At 34.8% G+C, this 23,548-nt stretch overlaps 1 protein-coding gene across 2 annotated transcripts in view; it reads right to left on the bottom strand.

Moving 5' to 3' along the window:
* Positions 1 to 1,123: 1,123 nt before the first annotated feature.
* Positions 1,124 to 23,548, bottom strand: part of BANK1 (B cell scaffold protein with ankyrin repeats 1) — a 289,852-nt gene continuing 267,427 nt past the window's right edge. The window contains exons 12-17 of one of the 2 annotated variants that reach the window (XM_019024929.4): positions 18,004 to 18,182; positions 15,256 to 15,319; positions 7,097 to 7,126; positions 6,001 to 6,056; positions 4,658 to 4,722; positions 1,124 to 4,401 (exon numbers count right to left, since the gene is read on the bottom strand). In XM_019024929.4, the coding sequence (XP_018880474.4) occupies positions 4,663 to 4,722; positions 6,001 to 6,056; positions 7,097 to 7,126; positions 15,256 to 15,319; positions 18,004 to 18,182 (389 nt within the window). In that variant the 3' untranslated portion in view covers positions 1,124 to 4,401; positions 4,658 to 4,662. The remainder of the gene's footprint in view (positions 4,402 to 4,657; positions 4,723 to 6,000; positions 6,057 to 7,096; positions 7,127 to 15,255; positions 15,320 to 18,003; positions 18,183 to 23,548) is intronic. The other variant, XM_063705448.1, reaches the window with a different exon arrangement.

Genomic DNA, 23,548 nt, shown 5'->3' with positions numbered 1-23,548 from the left:
GATCAATATTCAAATGTGAAGGTGTACAAATATCTCTGTGAAAGTAACACAGTTTATAGAAGCTAGAGGGAGGAGCACAAATGGAGATCATAAGTAAGTTTCTTATGCCTTTCCATGTCACTGTTAATGGCAGGTCATTTGCCAGGATTCCCCTAGTCAGCTGATGCAGAAGACCTGGGAGGTACGGGGAATGACTTGCCATGTTTGAATTACTGAACACCTCATTTTACACTGTGACAAATGCCAATGTCTTGCAAGAGAGCTCAGGGGTCCTTAGCAGATGCTTTCATTTTAGTGCCAGGCTGAATGCCAAGACATCAGTTCACACTTCCCTGAATCCCTTGTCTTTCTTTTGCTTGAATGAAGACAAGAGAAAACATTAGGGGCAAAACTGAGGCACCTTTATCACTTCATATGACATGTCCGTCTCCATCTTAAGAAATGAAAGAGACAATCTTTCAGAAATTGTTGGTTGATTTGACGATGGAGAATACCTCTCTCTGAGGGTCACCTATTGCTATACAGGGCAAAAAGGCAATCTGAACAAAGCAACTATGACACCAGATTCCATGGAGTGGGAAATTGCTTCAGTGTTTGATGAACACTGAAGAACATTGTGTTCTACATTTCAATATAGAGCATTTCTTAATGGTCTCACACCAAGTCTGAGTGGAACCAAGCTTGACATTGACTTGAAGACATAATAAAAAGGATCATATAGCAGAAATTATAGTGTTTTATCTAGGAACATGTTTACTAATTCATTTGTGTGAAGATAAAAGATACCTATCAGCTTAATTTTATTCTGAGAGAACCTAACTTTAATATTTGCAAAATTCAGAACTTAATCTTTCACTTTATGTTAACCAGGTGCAAATCTTGAATGCCAAATAAATGTCATGCATGCCACCACTCCTCCCACCCTCCACACTGTTATCCATGGCAGACATCACTAGTTGATCATGACACAGGTTCCCACTGAACCCACTCCATTTCAACACATCACTCCAGTCACCCCTCAGCCAGTCTTTCTTTTCTCACTCAATGGAAAATGAGGCCAACTTACATATATGTAAAATGTAAGCCAGTGTTTCTCAAACTTAATGGGTTTCTTTATTTCAGGATTAGTTTTCAATACTTTGATACACATATAATATGCTATTTATAATGAAATAAAATACTTAGTACTTTAATAACCCACATGATCACAGAATCCCATTTTAATGCAATACCTGCCACCCACCATGCCCATTAATTCCTTGGAACACAACTTGGGAGATATTGCTAGAGTACCTTACCAGTCCTGGAGTTTTCTACTTACAGCTTCTGATGTTTATTGGTGATCCAGGTGGTCATTCAATATTTTGTAATCGTTTTTTTTTTGTAATGGTATAGATTTGAATTAAATGCTGTAAGGCTGTGTATAAGAGCCACTCAGAAAAAAAGCCAGCCTAAAATGTCACACAGTACTAACATTTCAAAGAGGATTATTTTTTGCAAACTATCTTCCTTGACCATTTACACTGAGCCAAAGTGTTCTAAGAACTTACATCACATTTCAGTAGAGTGATGAGACATCTCTGTTTATGCCTGAGGGAGTTCCAGTTTATGCCTGGTTTTTCATTGTAATCATTAACAGTACCCCCTTTTATGATCCAAAGTGTCCTCCTTGGATGGTAAATTAATTAAGTGACCTCCCTACCTTTAATTCTCAAACGATTTATGCTAATGTTGGTATTATTACTCCCATTTTACCAATGATAAAATAGGGCTCAGGATATGGAAAAACTCTTTGTTCACACAGCTAGTGCATAGCTGAGACAAGATTCAAACTAGTTTGGTCTTACTTCAAAGTTCATGCTCTTGAATGTAGTAACTGCTCATTTAAATACATAATGTCACTAAATACCCACAACATTATGTAAGGAACATTATCATCTGCATTGTGAAGATGAGAATATTGAGGAAATGATACACTATCATTTATAAATTTGAGGTCTAAGGTATTGAGAATCTTACCCTTTGCGTTCTTTTATGTGGTTGCCCTACTTTTAAAGGTGAACTCCACAAAATAAGGCAGGCCAAAAAGTGTAGCTGGCAGGTATAGCTACAGAGAGGGCTATGAATAGGGGCTCATATCAGCTCTGTGCTAATCAGCTGGGATTCACTAAATTAGGCTTATGATGCAGAGCTCTCCGCTAAATATTTATCCTTTAGAAAAGCAGTAGGAAGCGAAAATTCAGGTAAGTCCAAGTTATTAAAATCAGACACCCTGAGCATTAGAGAAAACAAGAAGGAACTCAGATGAGCAAATACTTAGTGCACAAATAGAATATAATGATTCAGATTACAAGGTCATTCTCATTAGAAAATACTGAGAATAGTCTCATTTTCTAAAAATTAGAGGTTCCATTGGCAGAATACTTCTAATGTTGATTTATGAAAATGTTATTAGACATCCATTTTTTGAATACTGTTTTTAATGATCCATTTAAACTTAAGCCATATGCACTTCAAAATAATGACATTCACTTATCCTATCATAGCAGTTTCTACCTTCAGAAAATTCTGTATAAAGTTAACTGATTTTATTTTAACAACATAGCTTTAAGTATGAGTCCCATTTTACTTTATAGTGTAAATCAAGGTTTCCCAGTCTCAAAACTCTTGACAGTTTGGACTGGATAATTCTTTGTCTTGCATATTATAGGATGTTCATCAGCATCCCTGGTCTATACATACTAGATTCCAGGAGCACCTCTTCCCCAGTCATGAAAATAATAAATGTCTCCAGATATTGCCAAATGTCCAGAGCAGCATAATTATCTCACTTAAGAATCTACCAGTTTAAATGCTTCCTCTTTGTTATCCTAGAAAAATGACTAGGTAGAAAATAAGCAAGTTAATATTCAAAATAAAACTCTTTTGATAACATTCAATACCAGTTCAAACTTCTCTAGAACTCAGAGTGCTGGTAAATTAATAACCTAAGGAAGGGGATAGCTCTTGGCTTAAGTTAGGAGTAATGGCTTGGGAATATATTTAATTTGAAGAAGGGATGATGAAAAAGATAAGAGACATGAACTCTGAAAATTCAATTCAAAGTCTTCAGAAGATTTTACATTTAGGCCTTTCCTTTCTGGCAGTGGCTATGGCTCTTTTAGAAATGCTCCAAATCTCCAAGGAAATGTCTTATTTCTTTTTCTTATCTTTGGATGGGACAGCCCACAGAAATGGAGGCTTAGTGTGTAAAAAGACATGTCAGTTCTTGAAATGTTGGATGTAAAACTGTGGACTGAATTTCCAAATATCATAATCAAAAGCACTTTTTGTTAGGGATTAATCAAGCTACTGTATTATTTTTTAAAACTTGAGCTTATTTTGAGAATGTTAACAGTTATAAGAAACCCATGATAAGTGTTTTGTAGCATGGCTTTAAATGTATATTCTTGTCACTGTTTAGAAGCTAGAAAAAAAATTGTGTTTATATGAGCCCTATACAGTAATATTAATCAAGTTTATTTATTTTAAACAATTTTTGGTAGACTTCCCCCTTTAAACCGGTAAGCAGAAAAATTTATTGGCCAATACTCCACTTGATCTTAGCCAAAAGGCCGAGAAGCAATTTTATTGGCTAATTCTTATAAATTTACTTTAAAAACTCAGACATAGCTTTAAACATTCAATTTATTTGTGGCATTTGTACATGAAAATTATATGATGATAAAATTGCTTTCTACTCTAAGCTAGTAAATTGTTTCTAAGAAATAGGTTGATAAAATTGCAAGTCTTAATACAAAGGTAGGTTGTGAAAATGTATATTAATTTGAGATATAGAAAAGTTTTCAAATAATAATGTTTTCAGGGTTATATGCAAATAGACACTAAATAAGACAAGGTTTCTGCAAACATGATGTAACAATAATGACTGGAACTCTGAATGTGAGAAATTCAGAAAATGAACCAGCTCCTTAAAAAGCAAAAATGTGCTAAGGAAATTTGTATTTTCATGGTTATTCTAAGGAAAGGAGGAATAATCTGTTGAGGTTAGTGCCCTCAAGCAGACACCATAACTTTGCTACACCGCATTTAACTTCTCTGTGCTGTTTTCTTTTAATTTTCAAAATGGAAATTAGCTGTTTCATTGGTGAAGTGCATTGTAAAATGAGACAACTTTCAAATAATGCAATTACTCTATGGTATTCTGTTTTAATAGTAATATACCCATATGAAGCAGGTATAATGAGAATAAATTTTGCCAATAACAAATTCTGAAATCTGAAGGTTTGTTTCTGCTGTCATAGTATGAATTTGCTTTAAAGAGAGCAGGCAATCCAAATTCAAGCTTGCTTCACCCTGAAAGCAAAATGTCCGTAGATTCGTGAGTTTCATTATAATAACCTGGAAATGAGAAAATAGGAAGTGTATTAGTGAATAATAGCTCATCAATTTAAATTGATTAATTGGCATTAACTCACCCCTGTACATAAATCTTTCTACAGAGCAATCACCTTTAGCTTGAAAAATACATGTTAATCCTTTCAGGAGAAGACAATGAAATATTTAAAGAATTCTGTTTTTTAGACAAATGATACCTTCAAGTCCCTAACAAGGCTGCTTTAGATTTTCTAAAAAATATACACAGCTAACATTTTACCTTCTTTAATGATCTTTCTTGCAACAGAAACCAAATTCCTTTTCAACTTGGGGTCGAGCAGAAAGCTGAAAAAAAATAAAGATACAGAGCTAGTATTTCTCGATTTGTCTCTATTTTAAGGTTGAACAAAGAAATATGACAAAGTTATAGTTGCCTTTCACAGCCATGGAAAAACAGCTTTGCAGAGAAAACTGGCAAGACAATCTTCCATTTTAAAAGGAAACAGAATCATTGTAAAGTTCAACTGCACCCGAGTCCTTGAATTCAAATTTTCTTTCCATTTTGAAGAACATTTTAAGCATTGGGAATTTGTATTCTTTTCCTCTTATTCAAAATCTCCTCTCCAAAATATATGCCCTGTTTGTGCAATCCTTCAGCTCTTATAGAAGAATCTTTGGTTGATATTTTCATGAGCCCTAAGGCCATAATGCACCCACTTTTGCTACATTTGAATGAGTCTAATGAGTCTGTAATATATATCTATATATTATATAGTGTATATATATACATATATGCACATACACACAGCTTGGTGGTGGGCTACAGAAGAATAAAAAATGCAACTGCTTCAATTCGTTTTTAAGGGTGAATGATTTTTATGATTACTTATGACTTATTTGAAATATACAAGGAACTTAAAGGGTTATTAAACTTTGGAAAATTAAAATTCGTTCATTATAAGAAGTTAGCAAAGACTCTAATTCAGGATTTTAGCAAGAAATCCAGCTGCTACATGACTCTTGGTAGCAGTGCAAGTGTGTTACATTATATATGCAGATAGTTGGAATAACATTATTTTTATGAAGAAAAATTGTAGTCAGGACATTATCAGTGTTGTCTTGGATTGGTCTTGGTTTTCCATTGCTGTTGTCTTTGCTTAGTGTTATCATTAGCTTCTCGTTAGCAATTTATTTTCAGTTAACTCTATGATGTGAAGTAATGCATATTTAAATCAATAATATTTGGGGCTATACTTTCCCTACTAACGTCCTAGAGTTTAAGGACTGTATACATTGTGATTCAAACACAGTAGACTTATCATATTTCTATTGTTAAAACACATGTATTGATAATTCCTCTAAGATTTTTTTGGTCTGTACATGTTGAATTTAGCCACACTTTGGCCTCAGTGGCTTTTTCCTTTGAGTTCCCTCTTTGTTTTTTTTCCAAATAATTTCCTTAAATAAATGCTCATAGATTTTGCACACAAAGGCACACCTAACCTATTTTGTTCATATCTGTTAGAATGTCTAAAAGCATAGACAGGATAGAAGGCTCTCATGTTCTTTTTTAACGAAGTTATTTCTTTGCATTTTATAGAAATCAAAATAAATGCAACCTACCTTATTGCTGAAGTGTACATTATAAAACATATTTTCATTGTGGGCAGTTTCCTTACCTAGAAATACAAACTCAGTTATTACCTCTTTATTCATTCACAAATTTGACGATTCATTTATTCAGTACTTCTTAAAAATGATTTCTACAAAGGTAAGATATGGGTGAAAAGAAAAATTATTAGGAAGATAAAAGGGGGATACCGAAAAGGCACCCTTGGCATGTGCTGTTAATTTCTCCTGCCCATGTGGATTGACTTGGGTAGGATACTGAGGACCTACAGGAGTCACTTGAGTTTAGAAACAATCTTTCCAACACCTCTGAGTAACAACCTCCACTTGATTACTCCTTCTTCCTTTTCTTTTCCACATTCACCAGGATTGGCCAATTACAAAACACACTTTTCCACAAAAACCTGCGCCTTCTACTCCCTGCTCTCCTAGACTACTGCTCCTCTTGCCTTTATCACTGGCATTCCATTTCTCATCCCAGCCACAGGGCTCAGTTCTATGGCTTCTTCATTCTCACAGTCAGTGGTTTGGTCCAGGCTATGGAGAGTTGCTTCTAGAATATTCAACAGCTCCCTAGCTGACCTCTAGCTCCTCCTTACTCTCCCATCAGCACACAATCCCCCCATCACATGGAAATGAGTTACCCTCTCAAATGTTTCTCAAATTTCATTTGCTTTATCAGTAACTCCGAAGTATCAAGCACGAGCTTCCATTTACATATATCATTATCAGTCTTTATAGCAATTCCCCATGGTACAATGCTTATCTACATTTTGCATATAAGAAAACCGAGGCCCACAGAGCGTAAGTGACTTGCCACAGGTCACAATTAGTAAGTTGAGAACAGCAGGATCAATCAAGAATTCCAAACTCACGGTCCTTTTATTATGTTATGGTGCCTTCAGTGTTTCTATTTTATAGTCGCTTCACGTTTATTTTGGATGTCAAGTTGTTTTGCATATAAATATAAAATCTATGTGAATTTTTACACTGACTTGCTTAATCACATTAGGTTTACATTAATATTGAAACTGATTTACTCTGTACTTTATTTTAGCCTTAGATCCTTCAATAAATACCAAGCACTTACCACCTGGATGGTGCACAATGGTGAGTTTATCTGGAAGACAAAAAAAAGCATGTTCTACTGAGTTTTGTTCAATATTTATCTTAAATTCTCTCTCTTATTTTTTTAATTGTTGGACTACTTCTTGTCTTTGAGGTTGCTATGAAATCTCACAATCTGATCTAAAAATATCAACCCCAAATTTCTCTACCTCCAGCCACTGTGAGTGAAACCATGCCTTTTATTACTTTTGTCCTTTTCTCTCCCAACCTTTGTCTCAAGGTATTATGATTTTAGATATGTTTGACATTAACACAAGCTTGCTGCCCTGCCTTGATATTCCCCTAGCTTGAGCTACTTCATTCTTTTTAAAAATCAACTTTATTCAGGAAAAATTACATACAATTCAATTATTTTATATAAGGAAAGAGATTGATGATTTTTGAGAAATACATATGGCCATGTACCCACCAACTTAATTAGGATAGAGACCATTTTATCTCCAAAGAATATTCCCTAATTCCCCCTTATGTCAATCTTCACTCAAACATTACTCATGGCACCCCCGATCTGATTTTGTTGCGGTAGGTAGCTAGCTAGGCATGAGCAAGGCGGGAGAGGGCTCCACACCACCCACCAGGAATGTCAGGCGACCATTAGGTGATGGTTCAGCAGTTATCACACTGCCTTTCTAAAAATGATAATTGGCAGCCTGTGCCAGGGAGAGGGAATTTGCTGATGGTCCAGAGTTGTCTCACTAAAGTGATAACTGATCACAGGTGCCAGGCAGAGGCAATTTCCCAATCAGATAAAAACACTTGAAATTGGTAATCAACTTCCAATAAATTCTCAGTAATTAGGTGAGTGAGCTCCAGCATGCACATTAAGAGATAAAATGGTGGAGTATGACCTCCCAGGGGCATTCCACTGGAAAAGAAAAGAAAGCCTTAGGTGGGCATGCATACAACTTTCTGAACACACTGCGCATGCTCACTTCCCAAGTGTAAGGAGGACACCGTGCATGTGGGCAGTTCACCCTTAGGGAAGAATGAAGGGAAAGGGGTGCAAGATGCTGGAAGTTGGCCAGCATATAAAGTCTTAGGATCAAGATTAAACAGGGAGCTTGACCTCCACAGTGCCTGCTTGGGTCTCTTTCAAATATGCTTTTCTTTCCTTCCTGCTCTAAAGCTTTTTAATAAATTTCCACTCCTGCTCTGAAACTTGCCTCAGTCTCTTTTGCTGCCTTATGCCACTCTGTCAAATTCTTTCTTCTGAGGAGACAAGAATTGGGGTTGCTGCAGGCCTGTATGGATTTGCTGCTGGTAACCTGGATATTTGCCACCCCTAACAATTTCTACTTCTACAATTTTGTCTAGATTAGTTTTATCTAGAATTCCAGATAGATGGAATACTACAGCATGTAGTATTCCTTTGTGTCTGATTCCCTTGTGTGTGATCCATCCTTTTTATCTGTTATCTTTCACTCAGTATGTGTAATGTTTGTGACATTCATTTATATTGTTGTTATAATAGTAAGTATTCCTTTTTATTGCTAAATAGTATTCCATAGTATAAATATATCACAGTATAAGCATGTATTCTTCCATTGGACATTTGCATTTGTTGTAATAACCCAGTTTAATTGTTTCCAGTTTGGATATTATGAATGAAACTGCCACGAACTCTTGTGAACAAGTCTTTGTGGGAACACAAGCATTTATTTGTCTTGGAAAAAAACCTGGAATGGAATGACTAGGTCATATGGTAAGTGCATATTTGACTTCTCCACAGTTATCACTCCACTTTATATTCCCAAAAGCAATGCATACAATGCATATCCAGTTCCACATCCTAACCAACAGTCTTCTGAAATGGTAATTCATTATACTTTTTATGTATTGGTATATCAGTGTAGTTGAATTTGCCTTTTGCTAATGGTTAATGATATTGAGCATCTTTTCACATGCTTCTGGGCCATTTGCTTTCATAAACTAAGACGTGGGTACTAGATGTGCTCCTTGATGCTGGGCTGTCACTGCCTCTAGGTCCTCTCAGCTGAAAGAGTTAAAGAAATATACATACTTGTACATACAACTATATTTCCATATTTATCTCTCTGTAATTATTTGTTATACTTTTACTTCCAATTCCAGTGCAATACCATAACATGCATTCTAGCCCTTCTTCTTTCCTTAATTATAACTGATTTCTCAGACAATAAAAAACCTGGCTCTCATTATCCATAATACATTTTTTTTGCTTATATTCCATTTTGCCTCCTGTATCTGCCTTGTCCTCATTTACTGAATAAGTAAAATATTAACAAAGTTCTAAAAGTGAGAATTGTACAAAGAGGTATACTCAGAGGAGTGTGGAATTTTATTTTTTGAGTCAATTTTGGCAAGTTTTGTTTTTCAAGTAATTTGTCCTTTTTGGTCTAAGTTGTTAAATGTATTGGCAGAAAGTTAACTACATATTTTCTTAGTATCTTTTTTTTTTTTTGATATGGAGTCTTGCTGTGTTGCCCAGGCTGGAGTGCAGTGGAGAAATCTTGGCTCACTGCAACCTCCACCTCCTAGGTTCAAGCAATTCTCCAGCCTCAGCCTCCAGAATAGCTGGGATTACAGGTGCATGCCACCACGCCTCGCTAATTTTTTGTATCTTTATAAGAGACAGGGTTTCACCATGTTGGCCAGGCTGGTCTTGAACTCTTGACCTCAGGTGATCCACCTGCCTCAGCCTCCCAAAGTGCTGGGATCACAGGCGTGAGCCACCATACCTGGCCAGAGCCACTGTGCCTGGCCCTTAGTATGTTTTTAATGTCTGTAGGATCTGTTGTAGTAACCCAATTTAATTCCTAATTTAGGTATCTTGTTGTCTTTTTTTTTTCCTTGATCATTCTTCCCATGGGCTTATAAAATTTATTTATGTTTTCAAACAACTTACTTTTGATTTTATTTTCTTGTTTATCTCTTTCCTTTTTTACTGATTTCTGATCTTAATTATTTCTCTCCTCTTACCTCTTTTTGAAGGTTTGCTTTTCATTTTCTATTTTTATAAAGTGAAAACTTAAATCATTGACTTAGAGCTTTTTGTTATTTTCTAGTATAATATTTATAGTAATGCATTTCCCTTTAGTTAGAACTGTTAACTACATACTTGTTTCACCTGCATTTCACAAATTTTGATTTTTTTTCATTATTATTCAGGTTGAAATACTTTCTTGATTTCTTATTTGACCCTCATGTTATTTTGAATGTTGTGTTTAATTCCTAAATATATTGGGAGATGTTCTAGATGTATAATTCTTAATTGATTTCTAAATTACTTCTGTTGTGGTAAGAGAATATAAGATTCTAAAAGACTGAAATCTTTTAGAGAATATACTCTGAAGATTTCAGTCTTTAGAAATTTACTGAAACTTTTTTGATCATCTAGCCTATGTTTCATCTTGGTGAACCTCCAAGTATACCTTTAATAAATATGTATTCTGACTTAAAAAATTATCTGTGTAAATGTCAATTGGGTCAAGTTAGCTGATAGTGTTGTTTAGGTCTTCTGTATCTTTAATGATTTTTGTCTATTTGTTCTATTAATTAGTAAGAAAGAAGTGAAAACATCTCTGAGTGCTGTCAGATTTTGCTTCAGGAGTTTTAGTAAAATTCATATATATAATATAAAATTATTTTATATAATGCAGATATTTAGAATCGCTCTATCTTTCTAGTGAACTGCCTTTTTATCTGTATGTAATATCCTTGTTTATCTTTTGTAATACTCTCTATTTTGAAATTTATCTTGTCTTATATTGATATAGCCATGCCAGCTTTCTTATGCTTATGTTTACTATTGTCATAGGAACCTTTAACCATACTTTACTTTCAAACTATCTATCTGTGTTTTATATCTAAAATATATGTCTTTTAGACAGCATAAGGTTGGATATTGCTTTTGTTTCCAGTCTGAAAATGTCTGCTTTTTAAAAGAAGCATTTAATTCAGTCACCTTTAATATAATTATGACATGGCTTAGTTAAATACTACCATCTTGTTCTTGGTTCTTCACTTTTCCATTTTTTTATGTTCCTCTTTTTCTACTTTCCTGCTTTATTTTTGGTGAATCAAATAGTTTTTTAATAATCTATTTTATTTCCTCTATAGGTTTCCTAAGTATAGTTCTTTTTATCTATTTTTAACTGATTTCTTTCTATTTTTAAAATAAAACATGAATCTTTAACTTAGATTTTGAGACAGTAGTATACCCCTTAGTACTTCATGCCTTATAGTTGACACATCATACTGCTTACTTTACCCTCTCCTCTTCCTACTTTGTAACTCAATCTTTACACTTTACCACGTAACAATTTTGGAAACATATAATTCTATTTATCTGCCTCCACTGTCCTTTGCATGATTGCTTTCATATTTCCTTCTTCATATTATATAACTTCTAACTTAAGTTTCATTATTTTTGCTTTAAACAATTGTCTTTGAAGTAATTTATGAGAAAAAGGAAAACATAATATTTTATATCTACCTGCTTTGTATAATTTCAGTATTCTTTTTCCCACAGATTCCCTCAGTGAGAATCTGAGTTTGTTAATATCCCTTCACCTTGTATGATATTTTTAAGCATTTATTCTACTGTAATTTTGCTATGAATTATCTCATTTCATTTATCTTAAATGTCTTTATTTTATCACGTTTTTGAGGTATATTTCCTCTGGATTTAGAATTCTAAATTTTTTAGGACTTTAAAGATGTTATTGGCTGGTCGCAGTGGCTCACGCCTGTAATCCCAGCACTTTGGGAGGCCGAGGCGGGCGGATCACGAGGTCAGGAGATCCAGACCATCCTGGCTAACATGGTGAAACCCCGTCTCTACTAAAAAATAGAAAAAATTAGCCGGGCGTAGTGGCGGGTGCCTGTAGTCCCAGCTACTCGGGAGGCTGAGGCAGGAGAACAGCGTGATCCCAGGAGGCGGAGCTTGCAGTGAGCCGAGATCGTGCCACTGCACTCCAGCCTGGGCGACAGAGCGAGACTCTGTCTTGAGAAAAAAAAAAAAAAAGATGTTATTGTATTTTTAATCCTCCATTGTTTCTGATAATAAATTATTGAATTTTTTTTCCTTTATATGTAACGTGTGTTTTCTCTGGCTGCTTTCAAGAATTTCTTTTTACCTTGGCTTAAAGTAGCTTGAAAATAAATTGCTTAGAAGTCCTTCTTTTAACAGTTATGCTAATTTTGGTTTTTAAAAGTTTTTTCAGCAATATGCAAGTGGTTTGCATTAAATTTGGCAAGTTTTTGGTCATCATTTTTTAAAAAATGTTTTGGCTCTTTTCACTCTTTTCTCCTTTTGGGTTCTAATTACATGCATTTTAGAATGCATTATATTGTCCTAAATGTCGCTGGGACTCTGTTCATTTTCAAAGTCTTTTTATCTCTCTGAAAATCAAATTGGATAATTTCTATTGGTCTGTCTTAATTTTGTTTACTAACTCTTAATTTGTCATCTCCAATTTGATAATAAGTTAATGTGATTAATTTTTATTTATTTTATTGTACTTTTACTTTCTATACTTTCTACTTGGTTCTTTTATATAGTTTCATTTTTTTTTCTGCTGAGATTCCCTATTTATTCTCTCCTTTAAACCACATTTTTCACTAATTCAGTGTTTAAGGTGCTTTAAAGTCTGTTTGCTAAGATCAACAACATCCAACATCTCAGGTTCCGTCTATAGTTTCTTTTTCTTCGTTAAGATTACAGTTTCCTGTATCTTTGTATGTCTTCTTTTTTTAATTGAACACTGGACATTATAGATAATGTGTTGTATATTCTGGATTCTAGAATATTCTTCTGATGACGGTAGTTCTCGTTTTAGTAGGCAACTCAATTACTGTCAAGAACTTGTATAGACTTAATTTTATTCTTTTTCACCATGGGCTTTTTGTGATAGAAAGCCCAAGGTGTTTTCTTTTTAAGGCCCTGAGTTTGTAGATTCAGTCAGCCTACAAACTCTGTCTCCCAGATAGATCTTGTTGGGGCTTGGTTTGAGATTTTGTTAGGGCATGTCTAGAGTAGATCTTACTCTAAATCATAGTTCTTACTCATTACATCTTTTGGGTGTCACAGCAGAATGTCAGGTATTTTATGGAGGTGTTAAGATCTCCCTAATTTGACAGGGCCAGAACTTAAACACTCCCAGGCTGGCTTTTCCTCAACTCTGCTCAACCTCTAGTGTCTCTCTTTTGCTTTCAATGCCCTAGAAGTTGCTGTCTTGCATGCTTTGACTGTTTTGCTTTACACATGTACAGCTCATCTCTCAGCCACAGACTTGTGGAATCCTTCCCATGGACCTCTTAGGCTACCTCTCTACACAGCCACCTGCTCTCAGAGACCCACCACACATATTCTAGCAGCTTCAGCTGCCCTGAACTAAGATCTCTGTCTTCTCAGTTCAACAGAACTTCTTTGTTTTGCTCAGAGTGTAGTCAGGAAATATTCCTCTGGCAGAGACCTGGGCCATAATGAGACCCACCTCAGGAGTACTGCTTGTCTCTAGAATTATTCATAGTCTTTGGCTACATACTGTCTGCCTCCTAATATCACTTGCTTCATATATTTGCCTAGTAATAGTGTCCTGTGCAATAGAAAGATTTGTGTAGTATTATTTATTCCAGTGTGGCTGAAAGGAGAACTAATTGATTCATAATTAAGGCACTGATAATTAAGAGCATTGATTTTGAATTAAACAGAATGGCTTCTCACTTAATATGTGTCCTTTAACTTTTCAGTTTCTCAGGGCCTCAGTTTCCTTATTTATAAATTGGAAATATTGCCCACCTCATAGAGTTATTGTAAGAAACAATAATGTATAGGTGATAATAAATGTTAGCTTTTTAATGCTCCTTGGTAAAATTATTTATATAACTTGTAATTTTATAAATCATTAAAATTTTAATGTTACTCATATTAGAATGGAGGTGTCTGTAAGATGGCCCTGTCTTTATGACCTTAATTATTTTAGAAAGTATATTTGTGTTTTAGAAAACATTTTAAAGTGCTTAAGAATTCTCTCTAGAAAAAAAGATAACTGTATAATATGAAGAGAAATGAATTTCAACACGAAGGACTAGCTAAAAGCTATGCAATATTAATGAAAATGGAAGAGATGGAAGCTTTCACACTCTTTTAGTGGCTGCTAGTTTTTAATTATCTGTGCAGGGGGAGAGTCTTGGGGAAACAGTGGTCAGATAGTGATAACGTAATTTATTTTTAATTTTGGAATGTGTTGTTTATTTTAGCAAAAGTTTTACCTTCTTAATAATGTTTGATTGGCTTAGTATCCCCTCCCCTAACCTCCACTGCCAAAGCAACTTTCAATTATTAGAAATTTTAAAATGATACACATGTTGACAATTGTGAGAATTCACTGTATTAATATTTTAACTTATTAAAAAGCATGTCTCTTTAATCATTTCATTTCTTTTTTTTTTTTTTTTTGAGATGGAGTCTTGCTCTGTCACCCAGGCTGGTGTGTAATGCTGTGACCTTGGCTCACTGCAATCTCTGTGCCTTCCGGGGGGGTTCTCCTGCCTCAGCATCCCGAGTAGCTGGGATTACAGGCATGCACCATCATGGCCGGCTAATTTTTATATTTTTAGTAGAGATGGGGTTTCACCATTTGGCAGGCTGGTCTTGAACTCCTATCCTCAAGTGATCCATCCGCCTCGGCCTCCCAGAGTGCTGGGATTACAGGTGTGGGCCATCATGCCTGGCCTTGATTTCTTATATAATGGATCATTAAAAAATTGAGCAGAGTTGTCCTATTTGCAACTTACATAGACATCAAAAGAAAGAGAGTAACAAGCATTTATTATATTTATAACATATATAATACTTATCATATTCTCTGGTTCATTATGAACTTTCATTATGAACCAGAGAATATGATAAGTATTTTATGTGTTAACTTACACAAGCACCCTCAGATGCATATATAATTATAGATGCATATTTTGCAGACAAGGAATTTGACTACCAGAGATTAAGACCCTCTCCAGGTTAGACAGCTGGGAATTGTTGAGGTTTAGATTTGAACTCAGGCCCAATCATCTCCACAGTCCCTGAATTTTCAACGTAATCACTCTATTATTTTTGAATAGCAGGCGAATCTTACTTACTATAGACATTTTCTTCTTCTGGCCTTTTCCCAATAATGCAGTCTCGTAGTTGTCGTAATTTCTCCTTAATGTGGAAACAACCAGGACATAGTTATGATTTTCAAATTTTTATGGATCAAGATGAAAACATCAACTACTATTAGCAATACCAATGCTGCTACTTGATATTAATTTGCTACTTATGATGTCTCAATTGCCATCTTGATACTTTCCACGTTATCTTACTTAATTCTCATAGCTTAATGAAGTGGATGTAAAATGTCATCATTCCATTTTGTAGATATGGAAACTGAGGTACAGAGAGGTACAGTAACTTTCCCAAATCATAGTTATAAGTGGTAGAGTCAAGATTGGATCCTAGAGTGCAATTCTTTGGGAAGTTGTTTCGCCAACCCAATTTTTGTGGGGTCTGTATTGGCTATTTGGTGTCCAAAAGCAGAAGGGCTACATAGTGATGGTTTGCTGCTGCCTGAGCCCATCTCAGCCTCTGTATGGCACATTCCTTCCCAGTGTTCTAATTCTAAAAATCAGAGACTTGAAAGCAGATGAACATAACAGGATTCCTCTTCTTAGCACATCTGTGATCTTTCTTTGATTTCCAAATATTGAACATTATCTTTTTAAGCAAAATGTAAAACAAGCTAACATTTAATAATCTTGTTTTAGAATAGAACTTAAGAATAGCACTCTTTCCTCAGGATTTTCCTGGAAACCTAGAAACCACTTTTCCTATTTAATTGTTTCCATTGCCTTACAGATCTCTCCTACCAGTGGTGCCAAACTCTTCTTCTTACTCTGTGACTGTGAGTAGGAGTGAGGAGAGTGAAGGGCAAGGTTTTCCCTTCTCCACCATTTCATCTTCAACGCCAGGGATTCTACATGATTCTTAGTTATTCTGGAAACCAGCTTCCCCTATTAACTCCATGTTTGTGCCATTTTTTTCTTAGTTTCCTAGATTAATTCCTTCATCAATAATAATATGACTTCAGTTACCTCTGATAACTTCATTTATATTCATAGGATACAAACAAATACTTTTCCAAGCTGCAAGAAAAATATTGAAAAGTACATAGGAATGCATATTTGTTTGCACGTGTGTGTGTTGAGGAAACAGGAGGAATATTCATCTTTTTGTTGTTTGGATTTTGGCCCAGTCCCTTCTTATGTTAAGGACTGACTGATTCCTCTGACAGAATTCAGACCAAGTCGTTAAACTTTGTTGCTTATGGAAAGTAATCTTAGTATCTGTTGGCCTTTATTTAAAAAAATAATTTTTCAAAATAAGCATGAACAATATTCATTATCCCATTATAACCTTATTTTTAGGTGAGTCAGATCAGTCTCTAAGTAGTGAGTATGAAGCACCTTAAATTCTTCTTAAAACAAGATTAAATTTAAATATACAAACAAAATAGAAACAACCAGGGTTTAATGAAACAACTAGTGAAATAATTTCCAAAATGATATTTAGGTTGGATAACTCTAAATGGAAAACGTTATTATTTAAGGGTCTTAGGAGGATGAAATACAATTGACTTACTTCAACAAAATCTATAAAATCTAACATTGCTAGGAAAGTGATTTGTAGGTCTGCACCTAAACACATGTGTATTGGTGATGACATTGACATGATTGAGAAGCAATGTTGTAATTCTGATCATGAGCAATGAAGAGTTGCAGAACTCTACAATCAGTATTCTTTAGCATTTATTTGGCAACATAACTGCCTTTGCTTAGTGTCACAAAATCTGGATGAGGTTCAGCCACCAACCCACAACCATAACTGCCCTTAGAGACAGGTGGTTTCTAACAAGGCATGATCTCAGATGTACTGGGAAAGTCCCCTGGCCCATCTACTATATTGTTTGAAATTTCTCTATTTTGATTCTTTTTTATGGTTTAAAAATGTTTTCCTAAGCATTGTCTTTTAAATAAAAATTATCTCTTGGGAAAGTTACAATATTAAGCTATTATCAATTATTTATACTTTGGCCTAAATTTGCTTATTAAATGTGTTTAATCAAACAGCTATCTAGAACTGGGTTCTGAAGCAATGGGATTTCTGTGATAAGAAGAAAAAAATTGTTAAAATATTTTTGGAGTGAAAGATGGAATATGGGAATATGACCGTGTTATCTCTCACTAAGGAATGTCAAGGGGTGTGTGTGGTATATTTTGTTTTCATTCTCATCTCAGAACCATGTCCTCCAATCCCATCTCAGGAGGTAAGTTATATTTACAGAAGATGAGCTTATTTTAACTTAATATTTGAACATATATATGTAAATGTGTTTATGTGTACGTATATAAAAATAAATGTTTAAGGAGAAAGAAGACAAAAACTTATTGCATTTTATTTAGGACTGTTGCTTAGTGTGATTTTAATCATTGTCTCACTCCCCTTTCCTTTTAAGCCTGGCATACATAATACACCCTTCAGTGTAAAGATGCTTTACCTTAATTTCAGCAACAAGATTCAAAAAACACTCACTCTACTAAAGACAGGCATTATAAGCTGATTAGGTATTAGCTTTGGTATACTGGGTTAGAGGATTGACTTCACCAATGGCTGGTGAACATAATATCTGGATATTTTCAAACATTATTTGATTTCTTGAAGTATCTTCCTTAGTGGCTAGTTAAAAATGAAAGAACAGTTACCTGTATTCCTCATGAAAATTAAACATTAACAAACTAGGGGGCTCCACAAGTGAGGGAATGTCCCAGAAAACACTGGGCCAATATTACCTGCTGAATCATTTCCAGGCCACTTTTTCCCATCTGCCAGTGTTTAAATTTCTCCAGAGCTTCATCCATAGACATTTTCCCATTCTTGACTTTCTCCTGCAGGAGGATGAGTTCTTCCTGACCATCAGTTAGACAGCCCCTGAGAGTAGAAAAGGCTGGACTCTCTATCCGAGCTCTGTCTAAAATACAAGGGGAGGGTGCATTAACAGAAAGTCCAGGTGTAGACAACTGGGAACAAAAGCACTCTACAAATAAGCCATTGGAGTAGCTTCTGCTTAACTCTCTATGAGCAGTTAAAGAATAAACCAGCACACTTTTAATGAGTTTCTTTCTAAGGATGGAGGTGCCTGGAAACTAGTCTTATGGGTGAAAAAAAAGTGTCTCATTACTGAGACACAGAAAAGGACAAGGAGAGAAAGGGCAGTAGCAAAAGTTATATACTTCACTAGTTGACGGCAGTGCCAATTTTGTCTTCTGTTTCTGAGGATTATCAGAGATCATGTGTACAAAATACTTAGCATAGTGCCTGCCACACAGTAAGCTAAATAAATGTTAACATTAATATTAACAATAAATATCTTTAGAATAAACAGTCTTTCTATCTTTGGGAAAGGAGATGTTAACCAACATCCAAATGTCACAAAAGGCTTAGGATCATTTGAAAATTTATTTCTGAAAGATTTTAAATAAATAATTGGTCATTTTGTAGTGAAATGCTTCCTTTTCAAAAGAGTTTATTTTGGAGCATGCTATGTATTATTTGCTCAGCACAAAAGGAATCTGTGGCCTGGCTTGAGGCACAGTGGTAGCAAACTGGCAGACCATGGGTGAACTCAGTGTTTCCCTTGCCTGCCATGGTGTTTAATGACATAAATAGGCCTGCATGACTTTAAGGATGCTATGTGCTCTCTAGGTTACTGCAATCCTTGCCACACATTAGAGTTCCTGGATGACAACACATGTCTGCTACCTGCCTGGCTGCTGGAACTCATTTGAGTTTGTAACTTCTCATTTACATATTTTCATTAAGTGCAACATACTTTTTGTATTATTTCAGGACGGGTAGGTAACACATCTTAATATACTATCAAATCTAAATATGCCCACAGAGTCTGAAAGGAGAGAATAGCCAGTCCTACCTAACTGTATACCAGTGAGCTATCCCTGGAGGGATATGCCCATTTCTGGGACTGCCTCTTCAAGAAAGAAACAGATGAATTTGACTATCCAGACGATATTAACAATGATTTGGGAAATGGGGAGGGCATTCAAATTCTACAGTAATAAGAATTTGTTGATATAACTAGGATTGATTGTTCTGGAAAAGAGGTTTCAAGTATTTGATAGCAAATGTTATATGTCTGAAGAGGACTTGAGCCTTGGGATTGTTCTGGAATGACCTGTAGTGTTCCTCTCAGTTTTGAGAAGGACTGTAACAGTGAATCTTGGAACAGGGACATGGAGAGGGTTTCTTTCCAAAAAGATTCACGTGCACAGAAAATTTCTCTGTGGCCAATAATTCTGATTCCCACGGGGGCTTTCTTTCTTTCTTTCTTCTTTATTTTTATTATTATTATTTTTTTTTACTTTTTCCCTTCTCACCATTTCCATTCAACACAGAGGCTTTCTTGACTTGTCTTTTCTCTTCAGAATCTATTTTTTACATAAATCTGCTTTTACCTTTTTTTTAAGAGTAAAGAGATTAAAGCATTTGTCTTGATAAATTAGGATTAGCATGAGAAGCTGCAAAGAAAAATGATTTAGGCTCTTTACTACCTTTTATTCTAAGGGTATACAAGTCAAACCAAAACATGCAACCTGTAATTTTTGGTAGGGTTTACAAGATTTCTTTATTGCATTTAGATAAGAATTTGATGGGTAAAAAGAAGTAATGAAAGGTTTTCTGTCTTCCTAATTTTGTATTTTTTTAGTTTACCTTCAGAAGAGTTAGTATGAATTTAATATAATTTTCATTAAAAAGCATTTGTCAGACAGCTAACCGTATGTATGGTAGACTTGTCTTTTAGTGTAAAAGCTTTAAGGTAAACTACAGTTTTTAAAATTAATTCCTTTTAAATAAATTTCTCTTTACAAGTATTTACATTTGATCAAATATTGGTCATATAAACATCAACCAACCCATTGTAGTGAGTATATAAATCTACAGATTAGGTAAGAATGTAAATTGGGCTTTTCATTAAAATTATTTACTAGGCAACTGGCTGGAAGGACTTTATTGAAAATTTGAAAGAAAACAACTTGACTGCCCAACAAAAAGTAATTAAAATAGAAAATATTTACTTAATAAAAATCACGTAGTCATTTAAAAAATAAAGATTGTGGCAACATAGAAAGTGCTTATTATATTATAACAAGTACAAAAGCAGGATACAAAATTATATACACATTAAAATTTTAACAGTATCAAAGTTGTATATATAATAAAGCATGAAAAGAAATTTTAAAATATATGTTATTCTATTGTGATGCCATATTACATATGTAATTATTTTCTTATGATCTCTAACTTTCTATAATAATACTATATTGCTTTTACAATATAAAAAATTTCTGCCACTTTATAATTAGGCTTTCCCATGGAATGCATACCATTTCAATCCATGCCAGATATACCATGCTGTAAGTACTATGTCATACTATAAGTATCATGTGATGTCACACCGTACTGTACCATCATACCAAATTAGTTTATGGCACTTGGAAAGAACTTTTCAGTAATAGGACTTAAATAACTAGGGTCCAGGTGCAGTGGCTGACACCTGTAACCCCGGTACTTTGGGAGGCCGATGCAGGTGGATTGGTTGAGCCAAGGAGTTCCAGACCAGCCTGGGTAACATGGAGAGATCCCATCTCTACAAAAATTAGCCTGTAGTCCCAGCTACTCGGGAGGCTGAGGTGGGAGGATTGCTTGAGCCTGGAAGATCAAGGCTGCAGTGAGCTGAGATCGCCACTGAATTCCAGCCTAGGTGACAGAGCAGACCCTCGCTTAAGACAAAAAAAAGAGAGAGAGAGAAAGCGAGAGAGAGAGAGAGAAATAGAGAAACAGGGAGAGAGAAGGAGAGAGAGAGAGAAAGAGAGAGAGAGAGAGAGCGAGAACTAGTGACAAAGATTTAAAGCTTAAGTTATTTTTAGTTATTTAATTTGGGACTTGGTAGGTATATAAGCTCAGGTCCATTAGGAGATGCTTGGTCTATCGATTTATTTGTAAGTTCCAAGTAAGGCCTCTGCATCCCCTTAACTTTAGAGTTGCATATATTATTTGAGATTTGTTTGTTTTGTTTTGTTTCATTTTGTTTTTGTTTTTGTTTTGAGGCAGTCTCCTTCTGTCTCCCTGGCTGGAGTGCAGTGGCGTGATCTCGGCTCACTGCAATCTCCGCCTCCTGAGTTCAAGTGATTCTCCTGTCTCAGCCTCTTGAGTAGCGGGATTACAGGCGTGCGCCACCACAACTGGCTAGTTTTTGTATTTTTAGTAAAGATGGGGGTCTCGCAATATTGGCCAGGCTGGTCTCGAACTCCTGGCCTCAAGTGATCTGCCTGCCTTGGCCTCCGAAAGTGCTGGGATTACAGGTGTGAGCCACCACACCTGGTATTTGATGTTTTATTTTAATGATTGTGATTTTAGAACATGATTTTTTTTCCCCACCACTTAGAAAATACAGAAGAGTACTGAAAACTGAAATAACTGCCACTCATTATTATACTCTTCAGAAACAGGTATCGTAAACGTCTTGGTGGTCCTTTTTAAGTATCCATTTCTTTCCTTTTTTCTGAATTAGGGTTATACTGACATAGTTCCTGCTCTTTTCTCTTAGTCATGTAGCCTAAGAATCTTTCCGTGACATTAAATATTCTTTGAAAAATGGTTTTTAATGGGAGCATTATATTCCAAAGTTTGTATATTCAATAAAGTATTTAATCATTCTGTTACTAAGGGATTTTTTATTGTTTCCATTTTTCTCCACAATTATATGTTGTTGGAGCTTCTAAGTCTTTTATGTGAATCACTGGCTGCATTATTTATTTGGTTGACATAGACTCATAAAAATATAATTTTTGAGTATGATCACTTTTAAAGCTATTGTTGTATACTTAGTGTCAATCTCCTTTCCTGGAATGTGTTGTCATGTACAGTCTCACCAGTAGGATGAGGGAGTGTTTGTACTGTTTCACTTTTGATAGCATTTTGCATTATTCAATTCAAATAAGTGTACAAGCTTTATAATAATTTTATAATCTAAACCTTTCTCTCATTGCCAGTGATTCTTGTGTCATTATAACACTGAGTGCTGTAGCTTAAAGCATTGAGTAAGTAACAGACTTTAATATCACATATGGCCACTAGTCCTGCCCTAATCTTTTTTTTTCCCAAGTGATTACCTTTCAATTCTTCTTAATTATCTTCTCTATCAATTTAGAAACATTCTTTCAAACTGTCATTTCTCTCCCTAAAGGAAAAGTAAATTATCAAAATGACTGGGATTCCCTTACATGTATAAGTTATTATAGAAAGAGTTGAGAGGATTTAATTTCCCGTTAGGAAAATAGCATTATTCTATCTTTTTAACAGGTACTTTTTGTTTATGTTTTGAATTTACTGTGAATAATTTCTTTTCTTTCATGATGTCGCCAAACTAATATTTCTGGTATATAAAAAAGTGAATTATGTATTAATTATATCCAGCTAGTTAAAATAATTTTTAAGAGTCTTATAGTTGATGTTTTCAGGTTTTCTGGCATGTACGTATATCATCTAAAAATAATGGAGAAAGTATCATCTCCTTCCCAATAATTACACGTTTTATTTTAGATGCATGTTACTGCAGTTGCTAGAAACTTCCAGGATAATGGTAAGTAAAAATATTAATAGTAGGCATCCTTATCTTGTTTCTATCCCTAACACGAACACCTCTACTTCTGAACTAATAAGAAATTTCTGATAATGTTGAGAAATTATTCTCTTTCTATTTTATAAGATTTTTTAAAAATTATGAATAGTTGAACGATAATTTTGTCTTTTTCATCAACTGAAATCATCATGTTTCTTAAAATAAAATAACTAGTACATTAATAGTTCTACTCCATGAGATGGTTCATATAATATAAAAATTCTCTTATTTGAATTTGAAATAACTCACTGGCAAAACTTATCCTGGTTAACTATTGCGTTAAAAATGTACACAAACATTCCTTGGTCATTAGTCTAGTGATATTTTTACTTTTTATTTATCACTTGACATAATTTTATTAATGAGTATTTCCTTGGTATTTTCGGGGATGTATCTTTTTAAAGCAGAACACAGTTTTATTTTGGCTTGAAGAAGTTAAAAATATACCACTCTGGCACATCAACTATTTAAACTGAAAAAAAGCAGGTGCAAGAAAGATGATTCTGACCTTTCAGTTGTTTCCCAAAAGCAGAAGACTAAATTCCCACGGTAAAGACACTCACTCTATACAAGAAGGAAAAGCAATATCCTTATCTTCACAGAGGAGAAGTTGAGACTAAAAGAATTCTGTACAGACC

The sequence above is a fragment of the Gorilla gorilla genome, chromosome 3 (assembly GCF_029281585.2).
Source record: "Gorilla gorilla gorilla isolate KB3781 chromosome 3, NHGRI_mGorGor1-v2.1_pri, whole genome shotgun sequence".
In the NCBI taxonomy this organism is placed as follows: domain Eukaryota; kingdom Metazoa; phylum Chordata; class Mammalia; order Primates; family Hominidae; genus Gorilla; species Gorilla gorilla.
This window is presented reverse-complemented; position numbering and strand designations above follow the sequence as displayed.